Source organism: Pelodiscus sinensis, chromosome 14 (assembly GCF_052426305.1).
Source record: "Pelodiscus sinensis isolate ZL-2025 chromosome 14, ASM5242630v1, whole genome shotgun sequence".
Classification (NCBI taxonomy): Eukaryota; Metazoa; Chordata; order Testudines; family Trionychidae; genus Pelodiscus; species Pelodiscus sinensis.
In genome coordinates, this window is record NC_143065.1 from 7494837 (window position 1) to 7509082 (window position 14246).

General features: G+C 55.8%; 1 protein-coding gene across 3 annotated transcripts in view; it reads left to right on the top strand.

Annotated features, from left to right (window-relative positions):
* STRA6 (signaling receptor and transporter of retinol STRA6) overlaps positions 1-14246 on the top strand; it is a 37921-nt gene that overhangs the window by 15726 nt on the left and 7949 nt on the right. For 2 of the 3 annotated variants that reach the window (XM_075897595.2, XM_075897594.2), the window contains exons 3-13: positions 824-902; positions 3251-3336; positions 4904-5043; positions 5756-5922; positions 6272-6394; positions 9767-9834; positions 10466-10536; positions 11012-11073; positions 11259-11442; positions 13639-13714; positions 14013-14146. In XM_075897595.2, the coding sequence (XP_075753710.2) occupies positions 824-902; positions 3251-3336; positions 4904-5043; positions 5756-5922; positions 6272-6394; positions 9767-9834; positions 10466-10536; positions 11012-11073; positions 11259-11442; positions 13639-13714; positions 14013-14146 (1190 nt within the window). The remainder of the gene's footprint in view (positions 1-823; positions 903-3250; positions 3337-4903; positions 5044-5755; positions 5923-6271; positions 6395-9766; positions 9835-10465; positions 10537-11011; positions 11074-11258; positions 11443-13638; positions 13715-14012; positions 14147-14246) is intronic. The other variant, XM_075897596.2, reaches the window with a different exon arrangement.

Sequence of the window (14246 nt, forward strand, 5' to 3'; positions counted from 1 at the left end):
GGGCCGTTGTCCTGGGGATGTTCCAGGTGGAGGCCGGAACTGGTGGAGTGTGGTGCTTTTTCTGATGCCATCTTGCTGCAGTGCAAGGAATGAACATAGCTACTTATCCGAATGCAGGAGGAACCAAGAGTGAAAGAAGCAGTCTCTCAGCTTACAGGCCCAAGCCTTTTAGCCAACAGACTCAACTGCTCTCTTGCATCTTCCAGGGTCCTGCTCCGATCACCAGTTGCTGCTTGGCATTCTTGCTTTGTGCCTCTGCCTCTCTGTTCTTGTCCAGTCTCTGCTTGTGTGGGACACGGAGACACCCGCACAGACACCCCTGTCCGGACACCTGGTAGTCGTTCCTACTCAAATCCTCCAGCTGCTCCTGCCCAATGGAATTAACATAGGACTGGGAGTCAGCATTTGGGACGACTCAGACACTAACTCCTCAGGAGCACACCTGGCTCCTCTGACCCCATTTCTCTAAGCAGTCTCAGGTGCCTTGTCAAGAGCGAATGAGGAATAGGTCTCTGATTGCTTCCCTCAGCTGCCTCTTTTCATTAGACTCCATCCTGCTCACGTTGCAGCCAATGGCAAAAGGCTCCTCGAATTCCATGCTGGCAGGGTTGGACTCATTGTTGAGCAACTTGACTTCAGTCATCCTGAACTTTCCTCTCCTTATGGATCCTGTTTCTCCCAGTGGCTGGAAGGGCACCTCCTGCAGAACCCTCCTCGAGCCCCTCCGGACACAGCCCATGTGACCACACTTGCTTTCCCTAACTCTTTGCTCCTTCTTGATGGACTGAATGTGTTTTGAGTGGCTTTCTCTCTCTCCTTTCAGTATGGTTCCTAGTGTTATCCCAGCCTGCGACCCCACCATCGCCTACGGTCTGTATCACGCCTGCATGGCTCCTGTATCGGTGAGTGTCTGGAGAGAGTCAGCCCCTCTGCAAAGGCTCCTGGGAACTGGGCCATCACAGTAGTACTTTTGCAAGAGATGCCTGTCTGCTAGGAGCTCTGCTCCTTGCCCCTGCTCTTTACCTGGGCCGCTTGCTTGGGCACTGATTGAACATAAGAACGGCTGTACTGGGTCAGACCAAAGGTCCATCTAGCCCAGTATCCTGTCTGCCGACAGCAGCCAACGCCAGGTGCTCCAGAGGGGGTGGACCAAAGACAATGATCAAGCGATTTATCTCCTGCCATCCATCTCCAGCCTTTGACAAACAGAGGCCAGGGACACCATTCCTTACCCCCTGGCTAATAGCCTTTTATGGACTTAACCTCCATGAATTTATCTAGCTCTTTAATAAACTCTGTTCTAGTCCTAGCCTTCACAGCATCCTCTGGCAAGGAGTTCCACAGGTTGACTGTGCGCTGTGAAGAAGAACTTCCTTTTATTAGTTTTAAACCTGCTACCCATTAATTTCATTTGGTGTCCCCTAGTTCTTATATTATGGGAACAAGTAAATAACTTTTATTATTCACTCTCTCCGCACCACACGATTTTATAGACCTCTATCTTATCCCCCTCAGTCTCCTCTTTTCTAAACTGAAAAGTCCCAGTCTCTTTAACCTCTTCTCAGATGGGACCTGTTTCAAACCCCTAATCATTTTAGTTGCTCTTTCCTGAACCTTTTCTAATGCCAAAATATCTTTTTTGAGGTGAGGAGACCACATGTGTACGCAGTATTCAAGGTGTGGGCATCTCATGGATTTATACATGGGCAATAAGATATTCTCTGTCTTATTCTCTATCCCTTTTTTGGTCATTGGTAATGACTTTGGCCATCGCCACCTGATGTTCGGAGGAGTTGAGAGAGAGAGATCCCAATGACTGGGCTCTCCTCCAGGTCTCCCTGAGGTTCCCCCTTCACTGATCAACCGAGAGAATGAGAAATTCATGCATGGCTCTGAGTCCAGCAGACGCTGGCTGAGCCTGTCTCAGAGGGGAGCCGGCTTGGTCTGCACCTGCAAACACAGCGAGGAGTCCGCTGGCACCTTGGAGACTCACCGATTTATTTGGGCATCAGCTTTTGTGGGCAAAGACCCAGGTGCCATGGCTGAACCTCTGCATCCCACAAGGCTGGGCAGAGCCACCGAGCACAGAGATGAATCTGGTGTCCTGGAAATGGGATTGTTTCCCGAAGACCACACTACGCCCGCATCTGGAATACTGCATACAGATGTGGTCGCCTCATCTCAAAAAAGATATATGGGCACTGGAGAAGGTTCAGAAAAGGGCAACAGTAATGATTAGGGGCTTAGAACGGGTCCCATATGAAGAGAGATTAAAAAGACTGGGACTTTTCAGCTTAGAAAAGAGGAGACTAAGGGGGGATAAGATAGAGGTCTATAAAATCATGAGTGGTGTGGAGAAAGTGAATAAGGAAAAGTTATTTACTTATTCCCACAATATCAGAACTAGGGGTCACCAAATGAAATGAAATGAATAGGCAGCAGGTTTAAAACAAACACAAGGACATTTTTCTTCACTCAGTGCACAGTCAACCTGTGGAACTCCTTGCCAGAAGATCTGGTGAAGGCTAGGCCTTTAACAGGGCTCAAAGGAGAGCTTGACAGATTCATGGAGGTTAGGTCCATCAATGGTTATTAGCCAGGATGGGTAGGAATGGTGTCCCTGGCCTCTGTTTGTCTGGAGGTGGGTGACAGGATCATGTGAGGATTACCTGTTGTGTTCCCTACCTCCGGGGCATCTGGCATTGGCCATTGTTGGCAGACAGGACCCTGGGCTGAATGGACCTTTGGTCTGGCCCAGTCTGGCCGTTCTTAAGAGAACAATTCGTCTAAGGTGGCCCCAGCGGAGTGCTGGGGGAAGGAGGAGAGGTTACAAAGAGACTGTGCTGACCCACTTTGTTCAGTATCCGTTCAAATACTGGGGTGTGGCTAAAGGCCGGATCCTGGGCTCAGGTGTGTAAATCAGCCTGGTACATGCAGCCAATGAGAGAGCTCCCATTGTTCTGTGGCTCATTCCCTGCTGTGAGCAGTTTTCCTTCCCCTTATTCTATTGCTTCACCTGCCTACACCTGGAGCTGCCGGCTGCCTCAGGCAAGGTCTGATGCATTGCCCACTGTGGATTCCCTGTGGCTGAGACTGTCTGTCTGTGTGCATCTCTCTGGCAGCACACCTCAATGAGTATCTGGCCTTGATGTCCCCACACAGCAGCTCACGGGCCAGTGTACAAAAGAGATGGGGCTGCACCTTCGGTATTTTCCCTGTTTTGATGATTTGTTTCCGGCTCTCTTTGCAGCTGGCTGTGCTGATAGTCTTGTCTCTGCTGGTGAAACGCAAGAGCCTCCATAGGAGCTGTTGGAATGGAGCCCCTGGACTGCTCAGGTGTGCCGCATAACCACTCTCCACACCCTTTCTTTGCCCCCAGGCCGCCTTGGCCAAGGCATCCCTCGCTTTGATATGACAGCACTCCCTGGTGCTGTGCAGACTGGAATTGCTGAAATCTCTGCGGTCCTTTTGCCTCCTAGAATGTTGAAGCAGTTTGGTGGGGGTGGGCACCTTTTAGTCCTTGGGCCGTCTAGTGTTCTGATTTGCAGTCACCTCTTGGGTAGCACGTAACTAGGCTGGGGCGAGATGGCAGATGCAGAACTGAAGGCTGCTATTCAAACCCCAGGCCAGGCAGGAAGGACGGGATCAGCCTCTCTAGTCAGTTTTCAGCTGCCTCCAAGTTCACCGTAAGAATCGTTAAAGTTTCTGAGCTTTGTCTAACCTGACCTGAGCCACCTTGTCTGGGCTGTTTTCGTGGCTTCCCCCCATTCCTCCCCTCTCCCTCCAGCAGGCTGACCTGAGAGCACGGGGCAGCTTTTCTCTTGGGGAGCTATGGCCAGGCTGGTTGCTTCGGAGTGGCTCTGTCATGCAAGAACCAGCCCTTGTGGCTACTTTGGTGGCCTAGTCTAACGGTGTCCGGCCAGATGGCTGCAGGCCGACTAAATGGAACTGGAGAGAGGCCTGTGGTCCTGCTGAGCTCCTCTTTGTGCAAAACAAGGATGTGCCATTCTCTGCCCGGCAGTGGGGCTTGACTGTGACACCAGACGAAATACTCTATCCCCACTCTCAGAGCTTCAGGAATTCAGCCTGTCCCTGGAACCTTTCCCTCCAGGACCCCAGACCTTTGCTCACCCTGGCAGCTTTGCTCCCTGTTGAACTTGATATCCCTGATCTGCCACTGCACAGGGGTCATACCCAGGGTTCCCTGTAAGCCGGGCGCTTGTGCAGCCACCCAGGAGAGATTCCAAGGCTGCCCAGGTGATTAGCAGAGCCTCCACAGCTGGGTTTTGTATTGGGGGCGGTGTATGTCCACACACGCCTCAGTGCACATAAAAGATTAGAGGGAACGTTGGTGTGGAGGGGCTTAGACAATTATTTAGAAACTCTAGTATAGTGTGTGTACGCTCTTCGCCCCCCCCCCCCCCCCCTTTGACATCTTCCGTCGGTTCATCATTCCTCCCGGTTCTCTCGAATATGGATACCCAGGGCTCTCGCTGTTTAGTCGGACTGTAAATCGCTGTGCACCCATGAGAGAGGTGGCAGCTCCGTGGTCCCTACAGGTGTGGCCGGGATGCCCAGCAATGCCTGGTGGCTCAGAGAAGCCGGGGGTTTGGATGTGGCAGGGTCAGGTTGGGGCTCAGTTTCTTCCAGCTAAACAAAGGGCAAGAAGCACCCGCCAGATACGGAGCGCGGGTGGACGGGACACTCAAGAACAGCCCACTGGCCGCCCCTGGGGGCTGGTCGGTAACTCCCCCACCCTGGCTGTGGCTGCCCTTTGCGGCAGAGGCAGGTGGATATGGTGCCTCAAGCCACCTTTGCGGGTGCCTGTGTGGAGAGGGAGGGTGGTCTCCTGGGATGGGGGGTGAGGAGTTCCCTGGCCGTTCTCACCCCCTGCTTGTTGCAGCCCTGTGGATTTCTTGGAAGTGGAGGGCCACCCGGGGCTGGTGGCAGCCGTGTTTGGAATCCTCTTCTCTTCTGTGTGCGTGCTGGTGCTGGACACCGACCCGCTGCCCTTCGTCGCCAGCTCCTCCCCGCGCACTCGAGGTAATGCGGGGGGCTCTGGCCGTCCCCTTCCACAGGGGGCTGCTTTTCCAGTCCTGTGGGCCCGTCGGAAGCCGGGCTGTCCCCGGTGAGCACTGCGATCCAGCTCCCCTGGTGCTGGCGTGCCCCTCCCTGAGCGAGCCCCGGAATAAACGCCTTCATGTTCAGCTGCGTTTCCCCCTTGCACAGATTTTGTGCCGGCCCCTAGGTAGCGTTTGGCCCCTTTGCTCATGGCCCTGCGGACACCCTGCTTGCAATGGACCGTTTGAGTGGGGGCAGCAGGGCGGGGAGCGGCTCGCATGAGAAAGCCGGGGCTGCAGTGACTCAGGCCCAGCTTGGTGCAGCAGCCTGGTGCACGGCCCTTCTGTCGCTTGCATTAATGCTGCCGGGGCCCGCCGGAGAGATGCTGGGAGACAGAGTGAGTGAGTGGCAGCTGCAGATGCCGAGTTTCTCTGCCCCGAGACCAAGCCGGCTGGGTGTTCCATGGCAAAGCAAAGGATCCTGGGAGCTGAGCGCTGCCGAGTGCAGGTGGCTGCGCGGGCTGATGGGAGGAGAGGAGCCATCGCTGGCTGTGCCTTGGGCACAGACTGGATTTCCAGTCTCCAGCGTTGGGCGGCTTGACAGCGCCTCCTAACCCGGTACGCGAGACGGGGCATCGCCCTGGGACTGACAGCTCTGCACACTTGTCTTTTTCTCCACCCCATCCCTTGTCTAGAGTACTGGAAGATCCTGGCTTTGCTCTATTACCCTGCCTTTTACTATCCTTTACTTGCATGCGCCACCAGCAGACACAGAGCTGGCTATTTCGTAGGCTGCTTGCTTTCCTGGGGCCATTGTGTGGTCCAGATCTGGCAGAAAGTCGACTGCCCTCAGTCGCCCAAGGTAAATGTCAATGAGGTGCACAGCATGGCCCTGACTCCCCCTCCCTGGGCACAGGCACTACTAACGGGAGGTAGGGAGACAGGGAGGGCGATGAAGCCCCAGCTCGGGCTCTCCTGGAAGAGCCGAAGGTTTGGCTAATGGTGCTGAAGGCCACGTTGGTGCAGCCCCCTCGCCCTGCACTGATGGAAAAAGGCTTTTGGCTCTGCTGCATTCTGGGCATCTGCAAGCACCTGGGAAGCCCTAGGTGACGAATGAGAACTCGTTGGCTGGTGGGCGCGCAGGAGTGGGAAGCTGTAGCATCCTGGGTACTGTAAGCTACACTACTAGTCTGCTCTTCCCTGCTCCCCAGATTTACAGGCACTATTCCCTGCTGTCTTATGGCCCCATTATCCTCTGCCTCATCATCCTGAGCTTTTGGTACCCGGTGCTGCTTGTCCGGAGCTTCACGCAAGAGAACCTGGCTGCGAGAGAGGTAATGCCCTGCGGCTTCCTTCCACAGACACGCTGTGTTGATTCCATTGAGGGCAGCGAGCAGAGAACCTCAGTTCCCCTCCCCCCCCACACACACACACATGTTTGTTCCACTCCTGTGCAACACTCATGTACCAGGTCTTTTTTCAAATTTGGATTGTGTGAGAGCTAATTAGCTAGTGAATGAGATTTGAGTGTTTGTGCCCATTAAAACAGAGCTGGAGATGTAACCAACAGCAAACGTGGCTCTAGAAGAGACACAAAATGTAGCATGAATCAGACAACTTACAGGCAATGGCTCATTCCTTGAAGTTATGTCTTAAAACCCCTCTTGGGGGTGTGTTGTCTAATTAGCATGAAAACAGGTCAGTTTTGCAATATTTTAAATGCCATGTGCATTAATTTTTTCTTAACAGCTGGACTCTCCTGTTTTTATGCATGAAATAGAATAGATCATCTCCATTTTGTAGCAAAAATGCCTAAAGTGCTAATTGCAATTCTCTGAAGACCATGGTCACTGAATGCTTTTGGCTGGTCATCTCTCTGCATGATGGTTTTCTCATATTTTTTCCACGTCTGTGTGGGCTTCTACGTAGAGCTTGTCCACAGGGAAATTGACCTGCAGTAGTTCCCTGTGTGGACGCTTTTACTGCTGACTGACTACTCTGTGCCTTTTATTTTTTTTAATTGGTGCCCCCTGTGATGGCACATTGGAGTCTTCCCGTCTCCTGCACCCCCGTAATGGCATGGACAGACTCCACCAGCAAGTAGAATAGAAGGAGTTTATTGCTTCTCCAGGATACAGTACAGCTGTAATCTGGTTCCAGGGCAGGCCTAGGATGCCTCAGCCCCCCTTGAGATGGGGGAGCCTGGGCCCCCAAATCCCAGCCTGTTGCCTAGGCTGCTTCCTCCATCATACCAGACAGAAAACTCACTTCCAGCCTTGCCCCCAGCCAGGGCTCCACTCCCCTTCTTCCCATTGTTCCGCTCCCTGGGAGATACCTGTCTGAGTTTCGAAGTCCCCTTGCATAATGACTCATCCCCTGCCCTGCTGGGCCGCGCTGCAGCCAGTGGAGGTCACTCACAGCCCACTGCCCAGCATAGCAACCAGCAAGGTGCCCCCCACTACGTCACACCCCCATCCTAGTCCAAAATAATGTTCAGGGGTAGACAAGCCCTTCGGGTTGAATGGGGCCACCAAGTTCTCCATTTGGAAGGTGACTTTGCGCATCCAATTGATACACTGGGATGACTGTCTGGGGAAGTGAGTCAGTTTCCTCACTCTTGAGTGCATCACTTGCTCACGTGGTCTGCAGGCGTAATCAGCTGAGCGGGTAGAAACGGCTGGGGGGAAAACCAGAGGTGGTTCTGCCAAACTGGCCCTGTGTGTTTGTGCAGGATGAGACTTCAGCAACTGACTTCGCTAAACCATGAACAGAGCCCCAGTCCAACTCTGCAAATATTTGATTAGCTTCCCCCTGTATTCACTGGTACTGGGCTCCAGCCAAGACCCGAAGCTGGAATGGAGGGGAAGAGGCTGTTCTAGGGGCGCTTGTGGCTTGCCCCGAGGTAGGAAGCAGACAGTGAATGTTCCCAGGCGCTTGCAGACCTAAGGACATGTGCTCGTTTGAGCCAATCTGCTGAGCCTCTTCTGACTCTGCAGTAAGCCCTGTCCCAGAGTCCGAGTCCGTCGCTTCCCACCCACCCCTTCACTGGGCTCGCAATCGCTTCTTAGGGTATCTGATCCTTTTAACCCTCCTCCCTGTTGCTGTGGATCTGGCAGGGATGGCTCCCTCCACATCCAGCACCTGCCTGCCAGAGAGAAGGGGGCTGAGATGCCGAACTTTCTCTTTGAACCCCTCCGCGTGTCATCGTATGCTCAGGGAATTGGAAGGTGCTTATCTCCTAAGTGTGGGTCACCAGACCTTACTGCATCCCTGCTGGTGCCTGGTCAGCCCCCAGGATCCTGCCCCTTGGAACTCAGCCGGAGCCCCCTAAGTGGTGGGGTGTCACTTAGCGTTCCCGCCTTCCTCCCAGTTCCAGACAAGAGGAGCAGGCTGCAGTTCCATGCAGAGCAGTGGTGCTGGAACTAGGGGTGCTGCCGTATCCTCGGGCTTGAAGTAACAGTAAGCACCAAATACACGATCTTCATGGTCTGTCAGCAGCACTAGAATCGTTCTTCCAGCTCCCCGGTGCATTTGGGAGCAAAGTAGCTGCAGTCGTCCGGCAAGGAAAGGCTGTGGATCTGAGTTGCCTTGTAGTGATCCAAGTGACGGACGCTATCGACTGCCCTCATTCCACACACTGAGGACAGAAGGCAACGGGTCTAAATGCCGCCCCTCTGTCCCCACCCCCTTGGGTGCTGTGAGGGCTAACCCCAAATCTTTGCTAGGAGTTCTTCCTATTCCCACCTGCTCCCTCTGGCTGAGCCCTGCCACTCCTGCATGCCAATTTCTCCAGCTCTCCCTGGGCAAGCTGCCAAGCTTTGGGCACTCTGGCTGTGCCCACACGCAGCGGGTTTGACGATTTAGGGGTTTAATCTTGCTGTATTTGGAGGGAACGAAAATCTCCCTTCTGTGTAAACTCCTTAGCTCAAGAAGCTTAGGCATCAATGGGTCCCATTCAGGCTGGAACTGGTGTCTCATTGTTTGTGCCCCTAGGTTTTCATGGCAGTGGGGGATAATCTCTGGGGCTCAGACAAGGATGTTTAAAAATGTAATGACACACACTCCCTTCCTAACACCCCCCAAAATACACAAGTCCACACCTTGCGGATTTCTTAGTGTTGTACCAAAGCCTGGATTTAGTCTAAAGATCCTGCTAGTTCCCTTCAATCCTGCTCTCAGGCTTCTTCAGCATTGGTCTGTTCCCTTTCGGGGAAGTCTGGAATCAGCATGCTCTCCTGGATCGGAGCCTGGGATCCTTGCATCCAGACTGACGTGCAGGTGCCAGTGAATGAATCCGTTTTCTTCGGCGTGCCTGGCTCAAACACTTTGCTGCCACATGGCACTAGCAATGGTTCCTCTTAAAAGGGACTTGAGTAACACTTCCTGGTGGGCGGTGTTCTTCCCCCAGCGGAATGTAACTGCTACTGATTCGGAAAGGACACGAGGTGCTGAGCGAACTCGACTCTGGGGCCTGCCCGTAGATGGCGCGCTGCTGTCCCTGAGCAATGCGTAGGGAAGGGGTTTCTTGGGACGGGGCAAAACAAAGGGAAGCAAGAACTGAACCAAGGTTGACAGTTTTGAGCACAGGGCTTCTTGCAGGGCCTTTGAGAGACCTGCACTAAGGAGAGACCCACAGTGCTGACTCTAGCATCCGACTGCGTCCTGTGTCCCAACAATGAGTGGGCTTTTCCACTGCTTTCTTCAAGGTTGCAGGGAGCAGCTATTACAAAAAATACCTGAAGGCGATCCTGGCCAAGAGAACGTGCTCCAGAAGGTATGGCCAGGACAGTGCGTTTCCTTTCCCCAGAACTCAGCCCGGCTCTAGGTCGCTCCTGGAGCCTTGTTACTCTTCAGGGGCTGGGTGGGGTTGGGAGACATTGAACATTTCATTGCAGTATAAAGCAAAGGCGGTGGCGGCTCCCGCCCTCCCCCGGCATGTACGATACCCAGGGCAGACTGCATGTACATCGTACATGAGCAGCATGCTGTAGTTCACGCAGGAGTTCAGGGCAGTCTTATACAGGGGGCCAAACTAGATCCTAGGGGTCCCCTCTGACTCCGGGTTCCAGCGCTCCTGTTCTCGGTGGCACTGCGTTACTCGGAGAGCAAATCTAAGGGCATTTGGACAGGTTTGACTTCCAATAGGTGGTAGCTGGTCTGAAGAGCTTGAGAAACGCTGTTCTGAACGGTGCCTTCTGCTTGGTTCAGAATGGAAGCTGTTCTCAGTAGCCGGGGAGGTGGCTACGTGGGCTGGCCGGGCTGTGTCACGTCAGACTGAGGGGTGCCGGCAGAACCCTGGGCACTGCTTTCCCCGGCCTTCCAGCCGCAGGGCAGGTTGTCAGTGCTGATGGAGTGTGAAAAACCAAAGCAGGGCTTGTTCTGGGCCAACTCCGTTCTTCTTCCAGCTCCAGGCAAGCCAGTCTCCTCTCGAGGGCCCAGATGTACTTACGCTCTTACATCTACACGCCCCAGGAAGGTATCGTGCAACGAGGTCCTCGGAGGCATACCAGGGTCTCTGGCACCGGGCTTCCTCCCACGGGAAGTCCCTGCTGGTGCGCTCTCGAAGCATCTGTGCAGAGACCGCTGCCATCCCAGTTCAGCACAGCTCCCTCTTTGGGGCATTGCAGGAGCACGCTCGCTCCACCGGCAAGACCTTTGGGGGGCCCGGGTGCACAGAGGTTTCTGTGTCACTGGGCTCCTTCCCTCTGGCTCCATGTGGCAGTTCAGTGGTGTGAGTGGCTGGGTGGAGTGGAACCCCTGGGTGCCCTGGGGAAGGGGAAGGGTGGGGCTGTGGGTGGAAGGAGGGGGTCAGACAGCTGGGCATGGATGGCTGGCGAGAGGAGCAGGAGCCCAGGCAAGTGGCTTTGGCTAACACGCCGTCCTGCTGCTCACAAGCCTCCAGCTGGAGCTGGGCTCTTCTCTCACACGCCCCCTCTCTCCTGGGCTTGCAGGGTTCCAGGTTCCTCTGAAGCTGGTTCTCTCGGTAACCACAGCTGTGATTGCTGTGTACCAGGTAAGCCGGCCAGAGCAATGCCCCAGCCGGTTCCCGGGCCCTTCCTACGTTCTGTGGGAGTGGGGCAGCCCAGTCCCAGAGCAGCTGGGGGGCCTGGCGTGGGTGGGAGTTTACCCAGGGTGGGGCCAGGCAGGCTGCTGGTCCTCTGCTCTCTCTGTAGTGCTCATCTGGCTCTTGATTCACAGGTAGCCCTGCTGCTGCTTGTGGGCTTCCTCCCTCCCGTTCAGATTGTGAGGGCCGGGATGACGAAGGAGATCACAGTCCTGCTGGTTCAGTTTGGAGTCGTCCCTTCGGAAAGCCAGGGGGGAGCCCCTGGAGACATGACACAGGAGCTGGACACAGTCAGACACTATCTTTGGTCACTGGAAGGTGAGTTTCTCCAGTCTTGGCAAGCCCCGTGCTCAGGCTGCCCACGATCGGTTCCCATTTCCCTGCCTGCAGCCTGTGCAGAGGCCGCTGTCTGGTCTGGCTCTTGGGGGCCGTCTAGAAGGGGTAGGGGGTCTCGACCCTCCCCCCCCTCTCCCCTTCGGTCCCGGAGACTGCCCAGGACACAGGCCATCCATTACCTGCAGCATCAAGAAGCGCCAAAGAATTCCTGACCTCTTCTCATTTCAGTGCTAACTCCCCCCCATTCAGCTAGAGCAGAGGCAGGCAAGATACAGTCCATGGGGTGGATCCAGCCTGCCAAGCCTCCAGGGCCGCCCCGCCAGGACATTCAGGCAGAGAGCAGCCCCACGCCACTTTAAGCAGCTGGCTGCCCCTGCGGCTCTCTGCTCAGGGGAGAGAGGGGGCGGGAGAGGCGCTGCGTGCTGGCTCCGCCCCCAGCAAAATCTCTCAACTCCTTTTGGCTGCTTTCCAGAGGCTAAAGAGCATGGGATACAGGGGTGATGGAGCCACAGGCGGAGCAGTCTCCTCTCCAGGCCTGGAGTTTGAGGGCCTGGTCCCTAGAGCTCCACCAGGCTGCATGGTCTATGATGTGGCTGAGAGCTAGAGACATGAAAGGAAAGCGAAAAGCCTGGCCCCAGGCCAGCAGACAAGGCTCTGTGAGTCCCCACAGCCAGGAATTCCGCACCCCGCGGCTGCTCGGGGACGGAAGCGAGTCGGAACTGAACAGATGGCTTCTAGAGTGTGGAGGGCTAGGGACTGGCTAACTCAGAGCCCCTGCCAGGAGGGCAGCCGGCTGCCTCCGGCTAGCCCGGTGCCCCTGCCCCCGCAGTCAGCCGCTCCTTGCGCTCTTAAACCTGCTTGTGATTGTCTCCTGACATCTCTTCCCAGCCCCCGCCCTCCGAGATATTTCCAGTCTGTCACTCCCCCTAGACTGCCCGGCTGATTCCTGCAGTGACACTGGAAAGAGCTGCCAAGTGCCAGGGGAGGCGGGGGGACATGGCGGCTGGGAGGGAAATAACAGCCTGGCTCTGGGTGAGTGGCCCCCAGGGAACATGGGATGGGCAGGTCACAGGGCTAACTCAGGCCACGGGTGCAGGGCAGAGACCCAGAGGGAGAATCCAGGTAGCAAGCCCTGGAGCCACTGAGTGCTAGATGGGGGGCTGGAAACACGGTGTCTACACACCCAAAGCTAGAGAGCGTGCGGTGGCTGCGGGCCCCTAGCCTCTAGGGCAGTGGCTCAACTTGTGGGTCACGACCCCATTTTGATGGGGTCACCAGGGCTGGTGTTACACTTGCTGGGGCCCAGGGCCCAAGTCCGCGGGGCAGCCTTGCGGGGTCCTGCTGTGATTTGAGTTATCTGAAGGGGCTCGCGGCGCAGTGAGGTTTGGGACCCCTTGCTGTAGGGTGATGGCATGTGACTGGAGGCCTGTAGCTCTTGGCTGTCATTCCCATCGAGTGGGAGTTCAGTTACCTAATACAGCCTGGCCTGACTCTTGGCCCTACCCAGTCGTTGGAGCAGCCCAGCAGGTGGGAGGCTGCTGTATGTTTCCCTGCAAAGGTAGTGAAATATTCTTCCCATTTTACTGGTTTGGAAACTGAGGCACGAGTGATGCAAGATCACACAGGCAAAGCTAGGAACGGAACCCAAGTCCCATTAGTGCTTTACCTACCCGGTGACTTCTGGTGACAAGTAACCACATCATGCCATCTCATCACCCTTCCAGCCCCTGTACCCCCTCCTCCGCCCCTTCTCCAGGTCAGAACCTCCTCCCAGACCTTGCTTCCCAGCCTACACCCTACATCCCAACCCAAATCCCTACACCCACTCCTGCCCCAGGTCACAACCCCCTCCCAGACCCTGCACCCCCCCTTCTACACCCCTTCTCCAGGTCAGAATCCTCTCCTGCATCCATGCCCCCCTGCACCACCTTCTGTCCCAGTCATAACTCCCTCCTGCACCTCAGTCCCCTCCTCAAAGCTCCCTTCTGCACCAACCTCCATCCCAGCCCCGCATCCCCTCCGTTGGTATCGTGGAGGAGTGCAGCCCTGGACCGTTTTCCAAACTCAAATTGCTGCCTACACTTGCCGTTCCCGTGAGCCGTGACTGGGCGTTGTGGGTCAGCCCAGTCCACCGTATTCTGGTTCGTATGGCAGCTCTCCCTGTCTGCTCCCTTGCAGTGTGCTACGTCTGCTCCCTGGTGCTCTCTTGCCTGCTCACCTTCTCCATGCTGATGAGGTCCTTGGGGACGCACAGGTGAGAGCCTATTTCTGACTCTGTTCTGAGGCCTCGCCGTGATGGACCAGTGAGAGCTCCCCAAGCCTCGACCACCCTCTCGGCAGAGGACCATGAGGAGGCTGGACCTGCAGGCAGAGTGGGGCTCGTGCTATGCAGGAGAGTGCTTTGTGGCTTACCTGTCTGCCCTGAGCCTCCCTCCACCCCCGGGGTTGGGATAGCCCTGGTTGTGGAACCAAAATGTCCCCCCTCCCCTCCAGCACCTCACCCACACTGCCTTTGGGTGCCTAAAGAGTCCGTCTGACTTCTCTTTCCGCAGGGCCAACCTGAGGGCTCTGTACCGAGGGGCTGTCCTAGACGTCTTCTGCCGTGCCCGGACACTCGGCCCATCCCAGCAGGCTCTGGTCTGCTGGATGAGCTTTGCCAGCTTCCAGACTGCGTTCGCCTGCCTAGGTAACACGCGCTGGGCTGGGCCTTAGGCCTGAGAGGAGATGTCGTGGGCTGGGGCATTGGCGGGAGGCGTTGGAGTGTCACAGGCTGGTACCTGCAGCCT